The following is a 16,068-nucleotide window of genomic DNA, read 5'->3' on the forward strand; positions in this document are numbered from 1 at the left end:
ATTGAACCTGCATCCTCATGGATGCTAGTGAGATTCATTTCCACTAAGCCATGATGGGAACTCATAAATCTTCTCTTTCATGTATAATTTCAGTTATTATAAAATTAACACTAACATTACTGCATGAGTAGAAAACAACATGAAATATATCTACAATGTCATTCATGACTAAAACTGACATTCTGCATATAAGAAAAGGCCTAGAACACATAATCATACAACCATGATGAGACTTACAACGAGGTTCAAAGAACCTCAGTTCAAAGACTATTGCTTACTTAATCATCCATTCATAAGAAAAAGAAAGTCTGTGTATTTATAGGGTAACAGTCCTCAATCTTAACTCAAATATTAAATAAACAGTCATTTATTTATTTATTCCTGATTTATATTCTATTCCAAAATCAGTATTCTATAATCTAACCTTTTATTCCTATCAACTTAAATATAAGAACAGTTAAGAGGCATTATGGGGGAAATGAAGAGTGAAAGTCAAAATCCTATTCCAGAAAGATTATGTTCCCACTGGAGAAGAAACTATGGTACAGCCATACTATGGAATACGACTCAGCCATAAAAAGGGATGAACTATTGATATACACAAAAATTTGGACAGATCTCAAATACACAATGAGCGAAAAAAGTCATCTTAAAAAAGGTCATATACAATATGGTTCCATTATGTACTATTTTCCAAATGATAAAATTAAAGAGAGAACAAATCAGTGGTCGCCAGGGATTATGCAGGGAGGGAGGATGGTGAGTGTAACTATAAAACAGGGTAGCACAAGAGAGATCTTCACCGTAATGGAAGAGTTCTGTATCTTCACTGGGTTGGTGGTTCATAAATCTACACATGAACATAGAATTATACATATTCACTGAACCAATGTCAACTTCCTGGGTTTTTTTGGTTCTTTGGGTTTTGGTTTTTGTTTTGTTTTTGTCTTTTTAGGGCCGCACCCTTGGCATATGGAAGATCCCAAGCTAGGGGTTAAACTGGAGCTGCAGCCACTGGCCTACACCACAGCCACAGCAACACGGGAAACAAGCTGCGTCTGCACCCTACACCACAGCTAGCAGCTACACCAGATCCTTTAACCCACCGAGCGAGGCCAGGGATCGAACTCACTCCTCATGGATACTAGTCGGATTCTTAACCCACTGAGCCCCAACAGGAACTCCTTAATTTCCTGGTCTTGATACTGTATTACAGTCACATAAGATGTAACCAGTGGAGGCAAGGTACATGGGACCTCTCTGTACTATCTTTGCAACTTCTGTGAATCCATACTTATTTCAAATAAAAAGTTTTTAATTCTTGTTGAAAAAAAGAAGCTTAAATACATGAATTTTTTTTAAACTGTAAGTGGATCTAAAGAACAAGTAATTAAATATTACTGGACTGCATCCCAACTTAAAAGTCTGGTCAATAGGAAAAACTGGATGGACTAGAAGCTTGAAGACCCAAATTCTTGTCCTACTCCACTAATGATTATCTAAGTGATTCTGAGCCTCGGTTTTTTCTCTTCTACAATATAAAATACCCATTTTCCTCCCCCCCCAAGTTTATTTTACCAAAGAGAATAATGTCTAGAAAACCCTAAAGAGCACACAGGTAGTAACTTAGGATAAAGAGAAGGAGCATGACCTTTCAGAAGAGAAAGACCTCACTTCAGAACCACAGGCCCTCTCTGGCCTAGCTCTGTGCTCTTAAGCAAGTTACTTATTCTCATAAAATCTGTTTCCTCACCCATAAAATTGGAATTATATCACAATGTGATTAAATAAAATGACATATTTCAGAGAGCCTGACCCAGAGATATTTCTAAATGGTTACCCTTATTAACTAAACATTTTTCCAAACATTTTTAATTACCATAAAATCTATTTAATCAAAACTCCGGGGTAGAAGGTTCAATCAAGTATCAATTTATCTTTTTTAATATAGTCGGCATCTATTCAAAGGACTTTTTGGTTACTGACTTACTTCACAGGGCAAATATCAATATAATAAACATCAACAGATACACCAAACGCCTTTGTATTAATTTCTTAAATTAATTTTTTTTTTGTCTTTTTGCTATTTCTTGGGCCGCTCCCTCGACATATGGAGGTTCCCAGGCCAGGGGTCGAATTGGAGCTGTAGCCGCTGGCCTACGCCAGAGCCACAGCAACGCGGGATCCAAACCGCGTCTGCAACCTACACCACAGCTCACGGCAACGCCGGATCGTTAACCCACTGAGTAAGGGCAGGGACCGAACCCGCAACCTCAGGGTTCCTAGTCGGATTCGTTAACCAATGCGCCACGACGGGAACTCCCATTTTTGGCCACCCCTAGGCACACGGAGTTCCCCCGGGCCTGGGATCAGATCTGAGATGCAGTCACGAGCTAAACCACAGATGCAGCAACGCCAGATCCTTAACGCACTGTGCCGGACCAAGGACCAAACCTGAGACCCGGAGCTCCCAAGACACCACCGATCCCATTTTGCCACAGCAGGAACTCCAATAAGACTATCTTTTGATTTCACTTTCTCCATTTGCCTCACATAAAAAACCGAGTTTCCTACCTGATGAATATTTTAAAGGCAGAAAGAGAATCCTTACTTCATGAATGTTTTCTGAACATTCTGAAGCCAAATTCAAGCTTCTCCTCAGATAAGGAAAAGAGCCTTGACCACCTCACTTACTGAGTGGTCAACGGCTTGACAACCCTCACTATCCAGACCACGACACCAAACACCATGAACTTAAAGCCTGTGTAGTTTATTTCCAAGACGCTCCAGCTCTCACTCAGAATCCATTTCTTATTTAAGTAGATTTCCAACTTTTAAATCTTATAATTTGGATTAGTTCTTGCTTTAAACAAATCATCCATTAAAAAAAAAATTGGAAGTAGTTCCCATTGTGGCTCAGTGAGTTAAGAACCCAACTAGTATTCATGAGGAGGCAGGTTCGATCCCTGGCCTCACTCAGTAGGTTAAGGATCCAACATTGCCTCAAGCTGTAGTGTAGGTCACAGATGTGGCTCAGATCGATGTTGCTGTGGCATAGGCCAGTGGCTGTGGCACAGGCCAGCAGCTGCAGCTCTGATTCAACCCCTAGCCTGGGTACTACTATATGCTGCAGGTGTGGCCTAAAAAGAAAAAAGAAAAAACAAAAACATTTTGGGTGTTCCCACTGTGGCTCAGAAATTAAAGATCCAGCGAGTTCAATCCCCAGCCAGTTTACCCATGGGGTGTAGGTCACAGCTGCAGCTAGGATTCAATCCCTGGCCCAGAACTTCCACATGCCACGGGTGTGGCCAAAAAAAGAAAAAAAAAACATTTTGGGGTCAGCTAGGTATATCTGATTATGGACTGGGTTTTAGATAATATTAGGAGTTTCTGTTGTGGCTCACCCAAGAGGACGCAGGTTTGATCCCTGGCCTTGCTCAGTGGGTTAAGGATCTGGCATTGTAGTGAGCTGTGGTGTAGGCTGCAGACACGCCTCAGATCCTGCATTGTTGTGGCTTGTTAATCTTTTGTCAGGAGTTCCCATTGTGGTGCAGAGGAAACAAATCCGATTAGGACCCATGAGGTTTCAGATTCGATCCCAGGCCTCGCTTAGTTGGTTAAGGATCCAGTGTTGCCCTGTGCTGTGGTGTAGGTTGAAGATGCAGCTCGAATCCAGCATTGCTGTGGCTGTGGTGTAGGCTGGCAGCTACAGCTTCAATTCGACCCCTAGCCTGGGAACCTCTACATGCTGTGGGTGCGGCCCTAAAAAACAAAAAAATAAAATAAAAATAGATGATATTAGGAAATTATGGTCAATTTTATTAGGTTAACGATAATTTTGTGGTTACACAGTCATGACTTTTTTGTTGTTGTTCTTTTTACAGCCACACCTGTAACATACAGAAGTTCCCAGGCCAGGGGTCGAATCAGAGCTGCAGCGGTAGCCTATGCCACAACCACGACAATACCAGATCCGAGCCACATCTGCGACCTACACTGAAGCTTGCAGCAACGCTGGATCTTTAACCCACTGAGCAAGGCCGGGGATCAAACCCACATCCTCACAGAGGCAATGCTGGGTCCTTAATCCACTGAGCCACAATGGGAACTCCAATTACCTTATTTTTTTAGAGATGTATACTGAAGTATTTAGGAGTAAATATCACAATGAGTATCATTATTTTTATATAGGTCAGAAAAAAATTAATCAAATAAATATGGCAAAAGGTTACAACCTAAGTTTTGAGAATATGAATGTTATATATATTATTTTCCCCATTTTCCTGTATGTTTTAAATTTTCCATAGTAAAAAAAAAATTGTTCAATGTTTTTAATTCATGACAAAGATTGCCTGTATGATTTCATATCCCTGCCTGAGAAAATGAAATTGGAAGGTCAGAAGCAGCAAGTGGAGAAGAGGGGGAGGGTAGCTGCAATGAGGCATGTTAAGAGTCGCAAGGAATGTGAACTGATAGCCTGACAGTAAGGGAACAGACACCCAGACAAGACTGTAGTACACAAAATGCAAACATAAGGTCTGGGGCCATTAAGATAGGAGCTATTTAGCCTATCCAGCATTACAAACCAGTATAATAATTAACTAAGATGGAGATTCTTGTCCTCCTTTTTATTACTGACTGCCTAACCGTGGTATTTTATCTTATATAAAAATAACCTTTCTGTACACCTGAACTAATGTGACACTGTAAACCAACTATACTTCAGTTTAATAGAACGAGTTACCAAAAGGTAAAAAGGAAAAAAAATCACATGTAATATAAAAGCAGAACTCTACCAACTAACAATATGTACACAAAAACTTGGCCAATATTCCCAAATGTCTATCTCCAATGCACAACTTTATATACATTTAAACAAGCATTTCCGTGTTCTTAGTTATCAAATAAATGGTATCAAGGAATGCACAGAATGTAAAAAATGAATCCTTATTGCAAGCTAACCAATTAGCTTACCTATTGCAAACCTTATTGCAAGCCAACCACTTTTCCACACAACACTGCCATGAACACCATTCCACATACAATTTTTTCCTTCTTTTGGAATATTGACTTGGACAGTATCCCAGAAATGAGATTAGTGGGTCAATGGTATGAACATATTACCAAGTTGTAGTCTGCTTCATACTCCACCACCACCACAAGCATACACGCATTTCATTACAACCTTATCTTAGACATTGGTTAAACTTTTCTCCCCATATAATAGAGGCATAATCAGTATATAAAAACTGCATATAATTAATGTATACAACCTGGTGAGTTTGCATATACATACACATTTGTGTTACTATGATCACGATGCAGGTAAGAGACCTATCCTTTATCTCTACGGCTTCCTGGTTAGATTTTCATTTTGATAATTCAGCAGTTGTAAAATAGGATCTAACTTTAAAATGCTAAGTAAAAATGCAACATTTTTTTCAACAGAAAAATGCAACGTTTTTCCATTTTTTCCTTCACCAAGTGCACTTACTCTCCTATGACTTTTCATAAATCTTTAATCTTCTGGGACTCGGTATGTCTCCAAAGGAGAAACACCCGCCGCACTGGTACTCAAGGAAGTGAAAACTCAAGAAGAGGGCTATTTCTCACACATGAGGTGTCAAAATGCCAAGACTGAGAGGTTCCAGTGTTAGTGAGATCACAGGGAATAAACATGCTCACGTGTTACTGATGGCAAAGTGTATCTGAAACCAATCTGACAGTGCCTATTAAAATAAGTATATTTAACCTAGACATCACCTTTTAAACCTCCTTAACCCAGATATCCAACTTTTAGGACTATCATACAGAAACAAAGACAAGAGTAAGAAAGAATATGTTTACTACAGGATGAATTATGACAAACTAGAAAACCGGAACCACATGAATGCCCACCAAAATGGGAACAGTTGAATAAATTATGGCACATCTATACTATGGAAATATTAAGCAGGAATTAGAGATGATGTATTATTAACTTAGATATCTATGATCTACAGGTACAGAAGGAAGCAATCAGCTTTATTATGACCATATAATTTTCTTTTTTTTTTGTCTTTTTAGGGCTGAACCAGCGGCATAGGTACACAGGCTAGGGGCTGAATCGGAGCTGTAGCCACTGGCCTACGTCACAGCCACAGCAACCCAGAACCAGAGCTGGGTTTGCAACCCACACTGCAGCTCACGGCACACACCAGATCCTTAACGCACTGAGTGAGACCAGGAATCAAACCTGCATCCTCATGGATACTAGTCAGATTTGGCACAACGGGAACACCAAATAATTCTTTTTTATTTTTTAAAGGAAAACTGTATCTATGTACTATATGCTTTTGTGTTTATCACTATAGAAAAAGGTAAAGAAGATGCAACAAACTAATAACATGACTTCTTCAGATGGAGGAGGAGGGGAAGTGAGTCCCTTCTTCATAATCCTCTATATTTTTTGACTTACTATTATCTGGCTTGTTGGTAACTTTTAAACGTCCATAGATAGTAAAGATTTTTTTAATGTTAGATCATTAAAAAACTGCTATCTCTCAAATGCCAATTAACTCCCAACAAGGCTATTATATAAGGATTACAAAGGGGTTGCTGAAGCTTTTTTTTTGCTTTTTAAGGCTGCACCTGTGGCATATGGAAGGTCCCAGGCTAGGGGTCGAATCAGAGCTGCAGCTACTGGCCTACACCACAGCCATGACAACATGGGATCCAAGCCACTTCTGCAACCTAAACTGCAGCTCTCAGCAATGCCAGGTCCTTAACCCACTGACAAGGCCAGGGATCAAACCCACATCCTCATGGATAATAGTCGGGTTCATTAACGCTGAGCCACAACAGAAACTCCCTCAAAGAGGTTGCTGAACTTTAACGAATGGTTAGATTATGTTCAACATCCCACAGGAGTCGTGGGTAAGGTAGTTTGTAACGTTTACAACAAAAATAGCCAATACTTTAAAAAGTTTTGACACAGAGGAGTAAATGGGGGAAAAAAACGAACTTATGTTAAAAACACATCAGCCCTCTCTCCCTTCTTGGATAATTGAAACAATACATTGTCCAAATCACTGAGCTGCGCAAAACTCCCATCAAGAGTGTGTGAGAACGCCCACTGAACCCTTCTCCCACTCACGCCTAGATTCATTCTCGTGAACTGGCAGCAGTCATGAAGAAAAGGATTCCTAGTCTATGAAACCCAGAGAAGGGGATTCTTATTCATCAATTTCCTGCCCAAAAGAAAACAGAAAAAAGCACTAAAGAGCATTCTCAGTCAGTCTTCTCTCTAAGGGAAATCTTCTAATGAAGGGGAAACAAACATTTTAGGAGACAGAGGCCCAGCTTTTCAATTTATCCAAGCTTAACATTTTAATCGATGTGTGTTATATGTTATAGTTCTTAAAACACAACCCTTTATGGACTGAAAACACACCAACTTTAAAAGAGCATGACCGACTTTCCCAAGGCAGTGACACAGTGACAACACTTGTGACTAGGGACGATGTTCACGTGCACACTCACTGTAGCAGGAAATCGTCATCCAAATGGGTCACTACTCGCCACTGTAAGGTGGGGTTTTTAAGTATAATCACTTGAAATCAGCATATGAAAAAAATCAAATCTTAAACACTGCTCAATTAAATACTCCAAAATCTTCAAAGGGGAAAACAATCCTGTTTTTAAACGTACCATGCCTACAGTCTTCATCAGCTTGCCCATAGTTTTTCTGCAAAATAGAAGACACAAGATAAAATTAAGTAGTGCAAGGACTGCTTAAAACAGATTTATGTGATCAAAAAGTTCAGGCTTGTTTCAAAGTGTAATCCTTAAGCCTGCAAATTTAAGGTTCCCAGAGCAAAGCTACCTCATGTGCTGAGGACGACACTCTACTCTGCAAACGAAGCTCAGAGCCCACTTCCCCGGCCGTTTGCTCACACTCCTCTCCCTCCCCTTCTCTAACCTCAAGTCACCAGGAGTCTCCTCCCCCATCTTACACTCAGCTGATGACTCTCCTGAGTAAACGGAAGACCTGAGAAGAGCATTTCCACAGATGGTCCCCACTCTGTCCGCCCGCCTCCCAGCCCGTTCTCTGCCTTCTACCTGCTACCAGGTAAACCGCCCTGTTTCTTTCAAAAGCCCATCCTGCCACCCATGCAGATCTGCCCCATGGTCTTCTCAAGAACACTGCTTCAGCAAGCCTCTTCTATCTCGCCTACGTCATTCATTTTCCTTTTCTATTTGTTCGGTCCCATAGGCACACATGCTCTTAGTTCTCGCATCTACAAAAATCCTTCTTTTGACTTCACTTCTCCCACCAGCTACCATTCCATTTTTTTGGTGCCTCAATGGGGCAGAACTCAAGAATCATCTGTATCATGTATTTAAATTCCTTCCTTTTGATTTTCTCTTAAATCCCCTTTTCAGGCTTTCACCTGCCGCTCCATGGAAGCTTCTCTCATGGAGGTCAGCAGGGCCCGCCGGTGAGTCCACTAAGATACAGGTACATGTGTCCTTTTAGATATACTGTCATTTCTCAGTCAATTCTCCAATCTCAAGACTCTCTTCACAGCAACTGACACTGCAGAACATTCTCTCGCTTGGATAGGCTTCCGTCCTTTGGCTCCCAGGACATCTTATTCTCTTAGTTTCTTTTAAACTCATGGCTTGCTCTTCAGGATGCTTTGCTTCTTCCCCTAACCTCTCAATACTAGTGCCGCAACACTAAGTGCTCAGGCCTCGCCTCTTCTCTGTCCACACTCGTTCCCCTGGGGATCTGACCCAGGCATAAGACTTTCTCCATGTGTCACCTAGAAACCACAGACTCTTAAATGAATATCTTCGGCCAAGATCGCTCTCCCAAACTCCATACCTGCAGATCCAGCTGCTTACTCACCATCTCCAGCTGGATATCTAAAGGACATCTCAAACTCAGTATGTCCAAAATGAACTCTTTCCCACAAAACCTGCTCCCCATCTACAGCCCTCTCATCTCAGTGGAAGGAGACACCACCCTTCCAATTGCTCAGACCAAAAGAGGCTGAAGTCAGTAAACTGTGACGGCTCTCTTGCTCTCATTCCCTGCCCTTAACGCATTAGGAAATCCCCTTAGGTTTACCTTCAAATTATAACCAGAACCAAACCACTTCCTACCATCTCCAGTGCTATCATTTTGGTCTGAGCCACTTCATCTATAGCCTAGATTATTCCGACAGCTTCCAAACTAGTCTCCCTGCATCTATTCTTACCCCTTTTGCTTATAGTCTATTCACAACACAAAGGCCAAATAATTCCCAGTAAGTCAAATCCTGCCATCCTCTGCTCAAAATCCCATAATAGCTCCCCACCTCAAGCAGAAAAGACACCAGTCCTTACAGGAACCTGGAGGGCCCCAGGGGACCTAGCCTTGTCACCCTCTCCCCCAGTGCACTTTACTCCAGCATGCTGGCCTCCTAGCTGTTCCTCCAACGTGGCAGGCATGCTTCTGCTTTAGGAACCTTGCAGTGACCGTTCCATCTGCCTGTAACGCTCTTCCTCCAGATTTCGACATGGCTCACTCCCTTACCTCCTTGGATCATCTCATCGTGAAGCCTACCTTGACTACCCAATTTAATACTGCAATCCTATCCCTAACCCCAGTAAGCCCCATTCTACTTTTTTTCATGCAGACTGTTACCTTCTAACAATCTAAAGTGTTTACTTATTTATAATGCCTACTGTTTATTGTCTGTCTCCCTACTAGAAAAACTTCTAAGAAGGAAAGATCTCTTTCTTTTTCGAGAACGTATACCAAATACCTAGAACATCCACCACATATGCCTCCAATACATATTTGCTGAATGAGTGAATAATCCAAAATGCTATACGAGAGAGACTTTCAAGGCTTAAAAACACAGATGCTTGCCAAAGACATTCAGCCATCACTAGCCACTTCGCTGATCTCCTCGGCCCAGAATTTGTTGATTTGTAGAGGGAGAGATGAGCACAAGTCCTCGCTCAATGAAAAAGGCCATTTTACGTGGTTCAGCATTGGCTTTTTGACAGTGTTTTACTCACCAGTTGCAAAAATGAGGCAATTCTGTAAAGAAGACTCTCGATTTTGATGCTTTCTATCTCCAGTGGACATGGCCCTGTACAGTCGGCCATGGAGTACTGGCCAAGAGAAAGGAGGGCCTCTGTGCAGTGCTTGAGGGCCATTTCATAGTCCTGCCTCTTAAGTGATTCACATGCTTGTTCACATGACTTCTCAGCTCTTCTGTCTTCCATGACTCAGGGACAAAAATCCTAGAACCAGGGAGAAAGAAGGAGAAGGTTTTTAAAACTTATTAATTATAAATTCTAGCCCCAGTCCTATCTCAGCTAGCTTAATTATCTATCTGAAGAGTTACTCTCAACCACTCTTTTGATCAAGGTCACAGCTGAGTGACAGCTACTAATGCTACAAAACCTATACTTCTCTTTTATATTTTAGGAAGTCTTTACTAAAACCCAAGTAAATGTCAACCATAAGTCAGGATCATACCAACAATACATGAAATTTATAAAAAGGCAACTGTATAAATGAAACATGACTCTAAATATTACAACATGTAACAAGCCATGAAGCCTTCCCTTCTTTTAAATTAGAAGGTTTCCTATCCAAACCTCCTATTTTCAAGCTTACAATTCTTTGGGGGGGGTATTTATTTATTTGTTTTAATTACTTAATGAATTTTATTACATTTATAGGTATACAACAATCGATTCTAACTTGATTCTTTAGAGAATCAAGTCCATAGTACATAAAATTTTTTCCCACCAATATAAAAATCCAGGAGTTCCCATCGTGGCTCAGGGGTTAATGAATCCAACTAGGAACCATGAGGTTGTAGGTTTGATCCCCGGCCTCACTCAGTGGGTTAAGGATCCGGTGTTGCCGTGAGCTGTGGTGTAGGTTGCAGATGTGGCTCAGATCCCGAGTTGCTGTGGCTCTGGTGTAGATCAGTGGCTACAGCTCCGATTAGACCCCCTAGCCTGGGAACCTCCATATGCCACAGGGGCAGCCCTAGAAAACACACCAAAAAAAACAATTAAAATAAAATAAAAAATCAGCTAAAGCGCAAGTCCAAACTGCCTATTAATTCAATTCACCAAACTTTTCCTGAGGCCGAGCCGTGTGTTAGCAGCACTAAACTCAAAGATAGAACATGTCATCACTGCTTTCAAGAAACACAGATTTTAAAAGAGAGGCAAAGCACAAGTGAACAATTACAAGAAAGATACTCCATCTGCTACAAGGCATGAGCTGGCCTCCCAAAAACACACATTCACTGTGCAGAGATGAGAGCATATGGGAGCTTTTCAGAGAGAAGAGTGCAAAAGAAACCACCAAGAGGGGAGAAAGCACATGACAGACTTCAGGTGTGTTGGAGGAGGGAGAGGAGCCGTGAAGGACCTCAAATGCCACAGAAGTGAGGGCTCTATCCAAGAGCAATGGAGCAAGAAGGAAAGTGTTCACACAAAGAAGGACCCTATCATATAGAAGCCTGTGAGGAACTGATGAGAAGCAGGCATTGCCATTAATAAGAGGCCACCAAGCAGTCCAAGTAAGAGATAACAGAGAATTCAAGCGTAGCCTCTCCTGGGATGACTCTCTCATGCAGAGAGCAGAAGACTTCGGCAGAGAAGACCTAAATTCTTCTGACCTGACAGCCACAACACTGCTTCGGAAGATCCCTCCCACTAACCTCTTGTTACCATCTGTGGAGACAGAGACTGCTTTTCTCGCCTGCTCCCACCTCACTCTCTCTCTACCCCATCTTCCACTTTACCAAAGAGCTCCAAGGCACGGGTCTCCCCTGCTTTTCCAAAGTTCGACTTATGCCACCTCACTCATAGGAAGAATCTGTATCAGTACCTATTTTCCTAACTGAAAGAAATCCAAAGTGGAGCTCCTGTTGTTACTCAGCAGGTTAAGAACTTGACATAGTGTCCATAAAGACACAGGTTCGATCCCTGGACTTGCTCAGTGGGTTAAATATCCAGCATTGCCGCGAGCTGCAGCAAAGATCACAGATGTGGCTCAAATTCAACTCCTAGCCCAGGAACTTCCATAGGCCACAAATGCATCCATTTAAAAAAATAATAAGGAGTTCCCATCGTGGCGCAGTGGTTAACGAATCCGACTAGGAACCATGAGGTTGCGGGTTGTCCCTGCCCTTGCTCAGTGGGTTAACGATCCGGCGTTGCCGTGAGCTGTGGTGTAGGCTGCAGACGCGGCTCGGATCCCGCGTTGCTGTGGCTCTGGCGTAGGCCGGTGGCTACAGCTCCGATTCAACCCCTGGCCTGGGAACCTCCATATGCTGCGGGAGCGGCCCAAGAAATAGCAACAACAACAATAACAACAACAACAACAACAACAACAACAAAAATAATAATAATAATAAAAGGGAAAGAAAAGAAATACAATGAGGATTTCCACTTTTATAGAAAAGCAGGGAAAAGCAAAAACAGCATTCAGCATATATTTTGATGCAGCCCTTATAGCGGCAATTCTCACTCCAGGAGCAAAAGTGGCCCCGCCACGCTCCTTCCCCAGGAACCATACTCGGCATCTCAGCATCAGGCTGACATGGCTTTGAACTGTGTCTGTGAGCATCTGTGCTCGATCTATTCTATGCATCCACTAGCAAGATGGATGTGCATCAGTCCCACGGCCACTGACTGTTCAATTTACACCATTCCAGTTTAAGAAAGGTTTCATTAGAATGTTCTACTTTGGGAGTTCCCATTGTGGCTCAGAGGAAGTGAATCTGACTAGTATCCATGAGGACGCAGGTTTGATCCTTGGCTCAGTGGGTTAGGGATCTGGTGTTGCAGACATGGCTCAGACCTGGCACTGCTGTGGCTATGGCATGGACTTCATGCAGCTCCAATTCAACCCCTGGTCCAGGAACTTCCATATGCCACAAGTGCAGCCCTAAAAAGAAAAAGACAAAAAATTTAAAAAAATTTTTAAATAATGATTATGATTATGCAATCATAATAATGATTATGATTTCCAATAGCCATCGGAGAAATACATGCATTTTTACGTTGCTAACAAAGACAATCTAAGCGCTATAACTGGCTCTGAGGGGAGATCACAAGACTACTGTCAACATTAGTCACCAAACATATTATCCAGGAAGACTTCAATAACATTAACAATACAAGGAGAAGAGTTCCCGTAGTGACATAGCGGAAACAAATCCAACTAGGAACCATGAGATCGTGGGTTTGATCCCTGGCCTTGCTCAGTGGGTTAGGGATCCGGCGTTGCCATGAGCTGTAGTGTAGCTCACAGATGCGGCTCAGATCCTGCGTTGCTGTGGCTGTGGCGTAAGCCGGCGGCTACAGCTCCAATTCGACCCCTAGCCTGGGAACCTCCATATGCCGCCAGCACAGCCCTAAAAAGCAAAAAGACGGGAAAAAAAAAAAAAAAAAAAACAAGGAGAGACTACAGACAGACCTATTCATTTTCAGTAGCTATGGGGGGAAATGACTTAATTTGAAGAGTTAATATCTCTGATTCATAAGCTCAGGGGCCTACCTCGGAAGCAGACATGCAGATGTCTACCACAATTACCTTTGTGAAATTAATCAATCAGGTCCGGATAATTCCTTTCTAACTGAGGGCTACCTGAAGCTTGACAGAGGTAGTAGCGCGCTGTAGTGTGGATCTCCATGCAAGGCAAGTCTCTGGTAATTGCTTTTGGGGTTTGGTTTTTTGGGGTTTTTTTGGTCATTTTAGGGCCGCACCTGTGGCACATGGAAGTTCCCAGGCTAGGGGTCGAATCAGAGCTACAGCTGCCAACCTACACCACAGCTCACAGCAACACTAGATCCTTAACCCAATGAGGGAGGCCAGGGATAGAACCTACATCCTCATGGATCCTAGCGGGGTCACTAGCCATTGAGCCACAAAGGGAATTCCATGGTAATTGTTTTCTCTGATTTTTCAGAAACATGAAAAACAGCATGACCTTGCTACACAGACTCCTGAGGAAGTGTTTTCACAAACACAAAACAAAACTGGCGGTCAAAGTCAAAGTGAGACAATATCTCAAGCCACACTATAATGGACTACAGAAAACCCACAGAGAGACTCAGCACCACTTGTGTACTAGGCCAGCTCCCAGATACACCTCCCCATGTAGCCGACCTTCTTGTCAAGGATACATAGATACATCCATATCTATAACATGAGATTCTGCCACGTGGCCAGCACAGCCTGATCCAAGGACAGATACTGACCAAGCTGGGTCTTGTAAGAGCCTCTCCCATGGGGACAGAAAGGCCCAGAGAATGGAGCTGAGTCGCATAAATCACACCAGGGTAGGAGAAGCACCACATCCACCCACTGTGAGGTCCACCCCTATCTGCCTCAATTCTTTCTTTTCCTGTTAAAAATTATCCAACTTTCACTTTTTGAAGGATATAAAACACTATAACTTTCTGCAAACTCTTACTCCTGAGGGGAGCACAGACTAGAAGGATATAACCTCACAGACAAAAAAAGCTGAAATCAGAAGCCAAGATTCTAATCCAAATTCATGAACTCCTGTGATCTGTTACTAATCTATACAAGAGACTAGTATCACATTAGCTGTTTGGCCACCCAGTATCCATTCCTTTTTCTGGTAATAAAAGCCCACAATTTCCCTCTGAGTATTCACCTCTTCCCCTCAGTCCTGGTGTTCCTGAGGAGCTGACTCCACCACAGACCCAAGTGTGGCAGGTGACCAGAACTGCCCAATCCAAGCCTCATAGCCCCAAACAGGGATTGGCTCAAGGTCAGACATGTGACTCCATAAGAGCCAATGAGACATCATGAGATTTGCTGAGGCTTCTGGGAAAGAGATAGGTGCCCTTTCCTGATGAATCTAAAATGTGAGAGGCCACATAGGGGTTGAATACACTGTAGCCATTTTTCTAACATACAGTGCCTACAACTGAAGTCCACACTGGAAGAGGCAGAGGTGATTAAATGGGAGAACCTGAGTTCTGACGACCTCACTTTAGCCCTGAATCCAGCTAGCTGTGCCAGGACTTTGCACTTAGGTGAGCCTAATTCAAATTTCTTTGTAGCTCAAGCCAGTTTAGGTTGCTATTTCAGACACTTGAAGCTAATTGATATATATGTGTATATCTGATTAGGACCTCACAAGATGTGAAAAACAAACTGATAGTTGCAAAACAATGTACATACACATGATTATTAATAACACTGGTCACAGTTATTGATTAATAAAAACAAGTGTAAAAGGAAAAAAAATGGCATGGGAGAGAAATGACTTAATATGTGTGATATTTAGTTATTCTGCTTCTTGAAAATATTCCAAAACATTTGTTTAAACAATTTTATCATAAAGCAATAATAATAAAAATAATAATAAGAGCCATTTGCTGAATATTTACTGTGTGCCAGATGCTGCTGAAGCGACTATATATTATGTAATCTAACTGAATCGTCATAATGACCTTATAAGGTAGATGTTAACAACATCCTTCCCATTTACAGGTAAGGAAACTGAGGCACAAAGAAGTTACTTTGAAATAAGTAACTACCCACAGTTACTAGAAATAAGAGGCCTGATACAAATGCAGACAATCTGATGCAGCTCATGTTTTGAGCCATGACACTGATTCTGGAGCTATAATCAGAGTTCTAATGCTGTTCCAGTGGAACAGAGACTAAAACTCAAGTGCTCCTAAAAGCTCAAATGTCAATGTAAAATACTACTCTTTTAACTCTGGAATAGTCATAAAGACTAATTCCTACATAATTCTGCATTATGAAAGTATACATATTTAGCCACATTAGTGATTACCATTTAAAAAAAAATGTGAAAACCCTCAAAAACCTAAACCAATCACATCTTTTGGTTAAGCAAAAGTCCTAGATGTTCCCAAGACTAAGGAGTATATTAATTACCACCTTTCCAGAAAATGATAACATTTGCATCTTCCACAAAAGTCAACTTTTGAGAACATTCCATCACTGTTACTTTTCACCACTTTTATAGAATAGAAAAATCTATCCATCACAGT

General features: G+C 41.8%; 1 protein-coding gene across 4 annotated transcripts in view; it reads right to left on the minus strand.

The window, feature by feature from the left end:
- HELZ (helicase with zinc finger) overlaps positions 1 to 16,068 on the minus strand; it is a 160,226-nt gene that overhangs the window by 124,403 nt on the left and 19,755 nt on the right. For all 4 annotated transcript variants that reach the window (XM_047759040.1, XM_047759041.1, XM_047759043.1 and 1 more), the window contains 2 exons: positions 10,054 to 10,281; positions 7,690 to 7,726 (listed from right to left, as the gene is read on the minus strand). In XM_047759040.1, coding sequence (XP_047614996.1) covers positions 7,690 to 7,726; positions 10,054 to 10,263 — 247 coding nt within the window. In that variant the 5' untranslated portion in view covers positions 10,264 to 10,281. The remainder of the gene's footprint in view (positions 1 to 7,689; positions 7,727 to 10,053; positions 10,282 to 16,068) is intronic.

The sequence above is a fragment of the Phacochoerus africanus genome, chromosome 14, assembly GCF_016906955.1.
Source record: "Phacochoerus africanus isolate WHEZ1 chromosome 14, ROS_Pafr_v1, whole genome shotgun sequence".
Classification (NCBI taxonomy): Eukaryota; Metazoa; Chordata; class Mammalia; order Artiodactyla; family Suidae; genus Phacochoerus; species Phacochoerus africanus.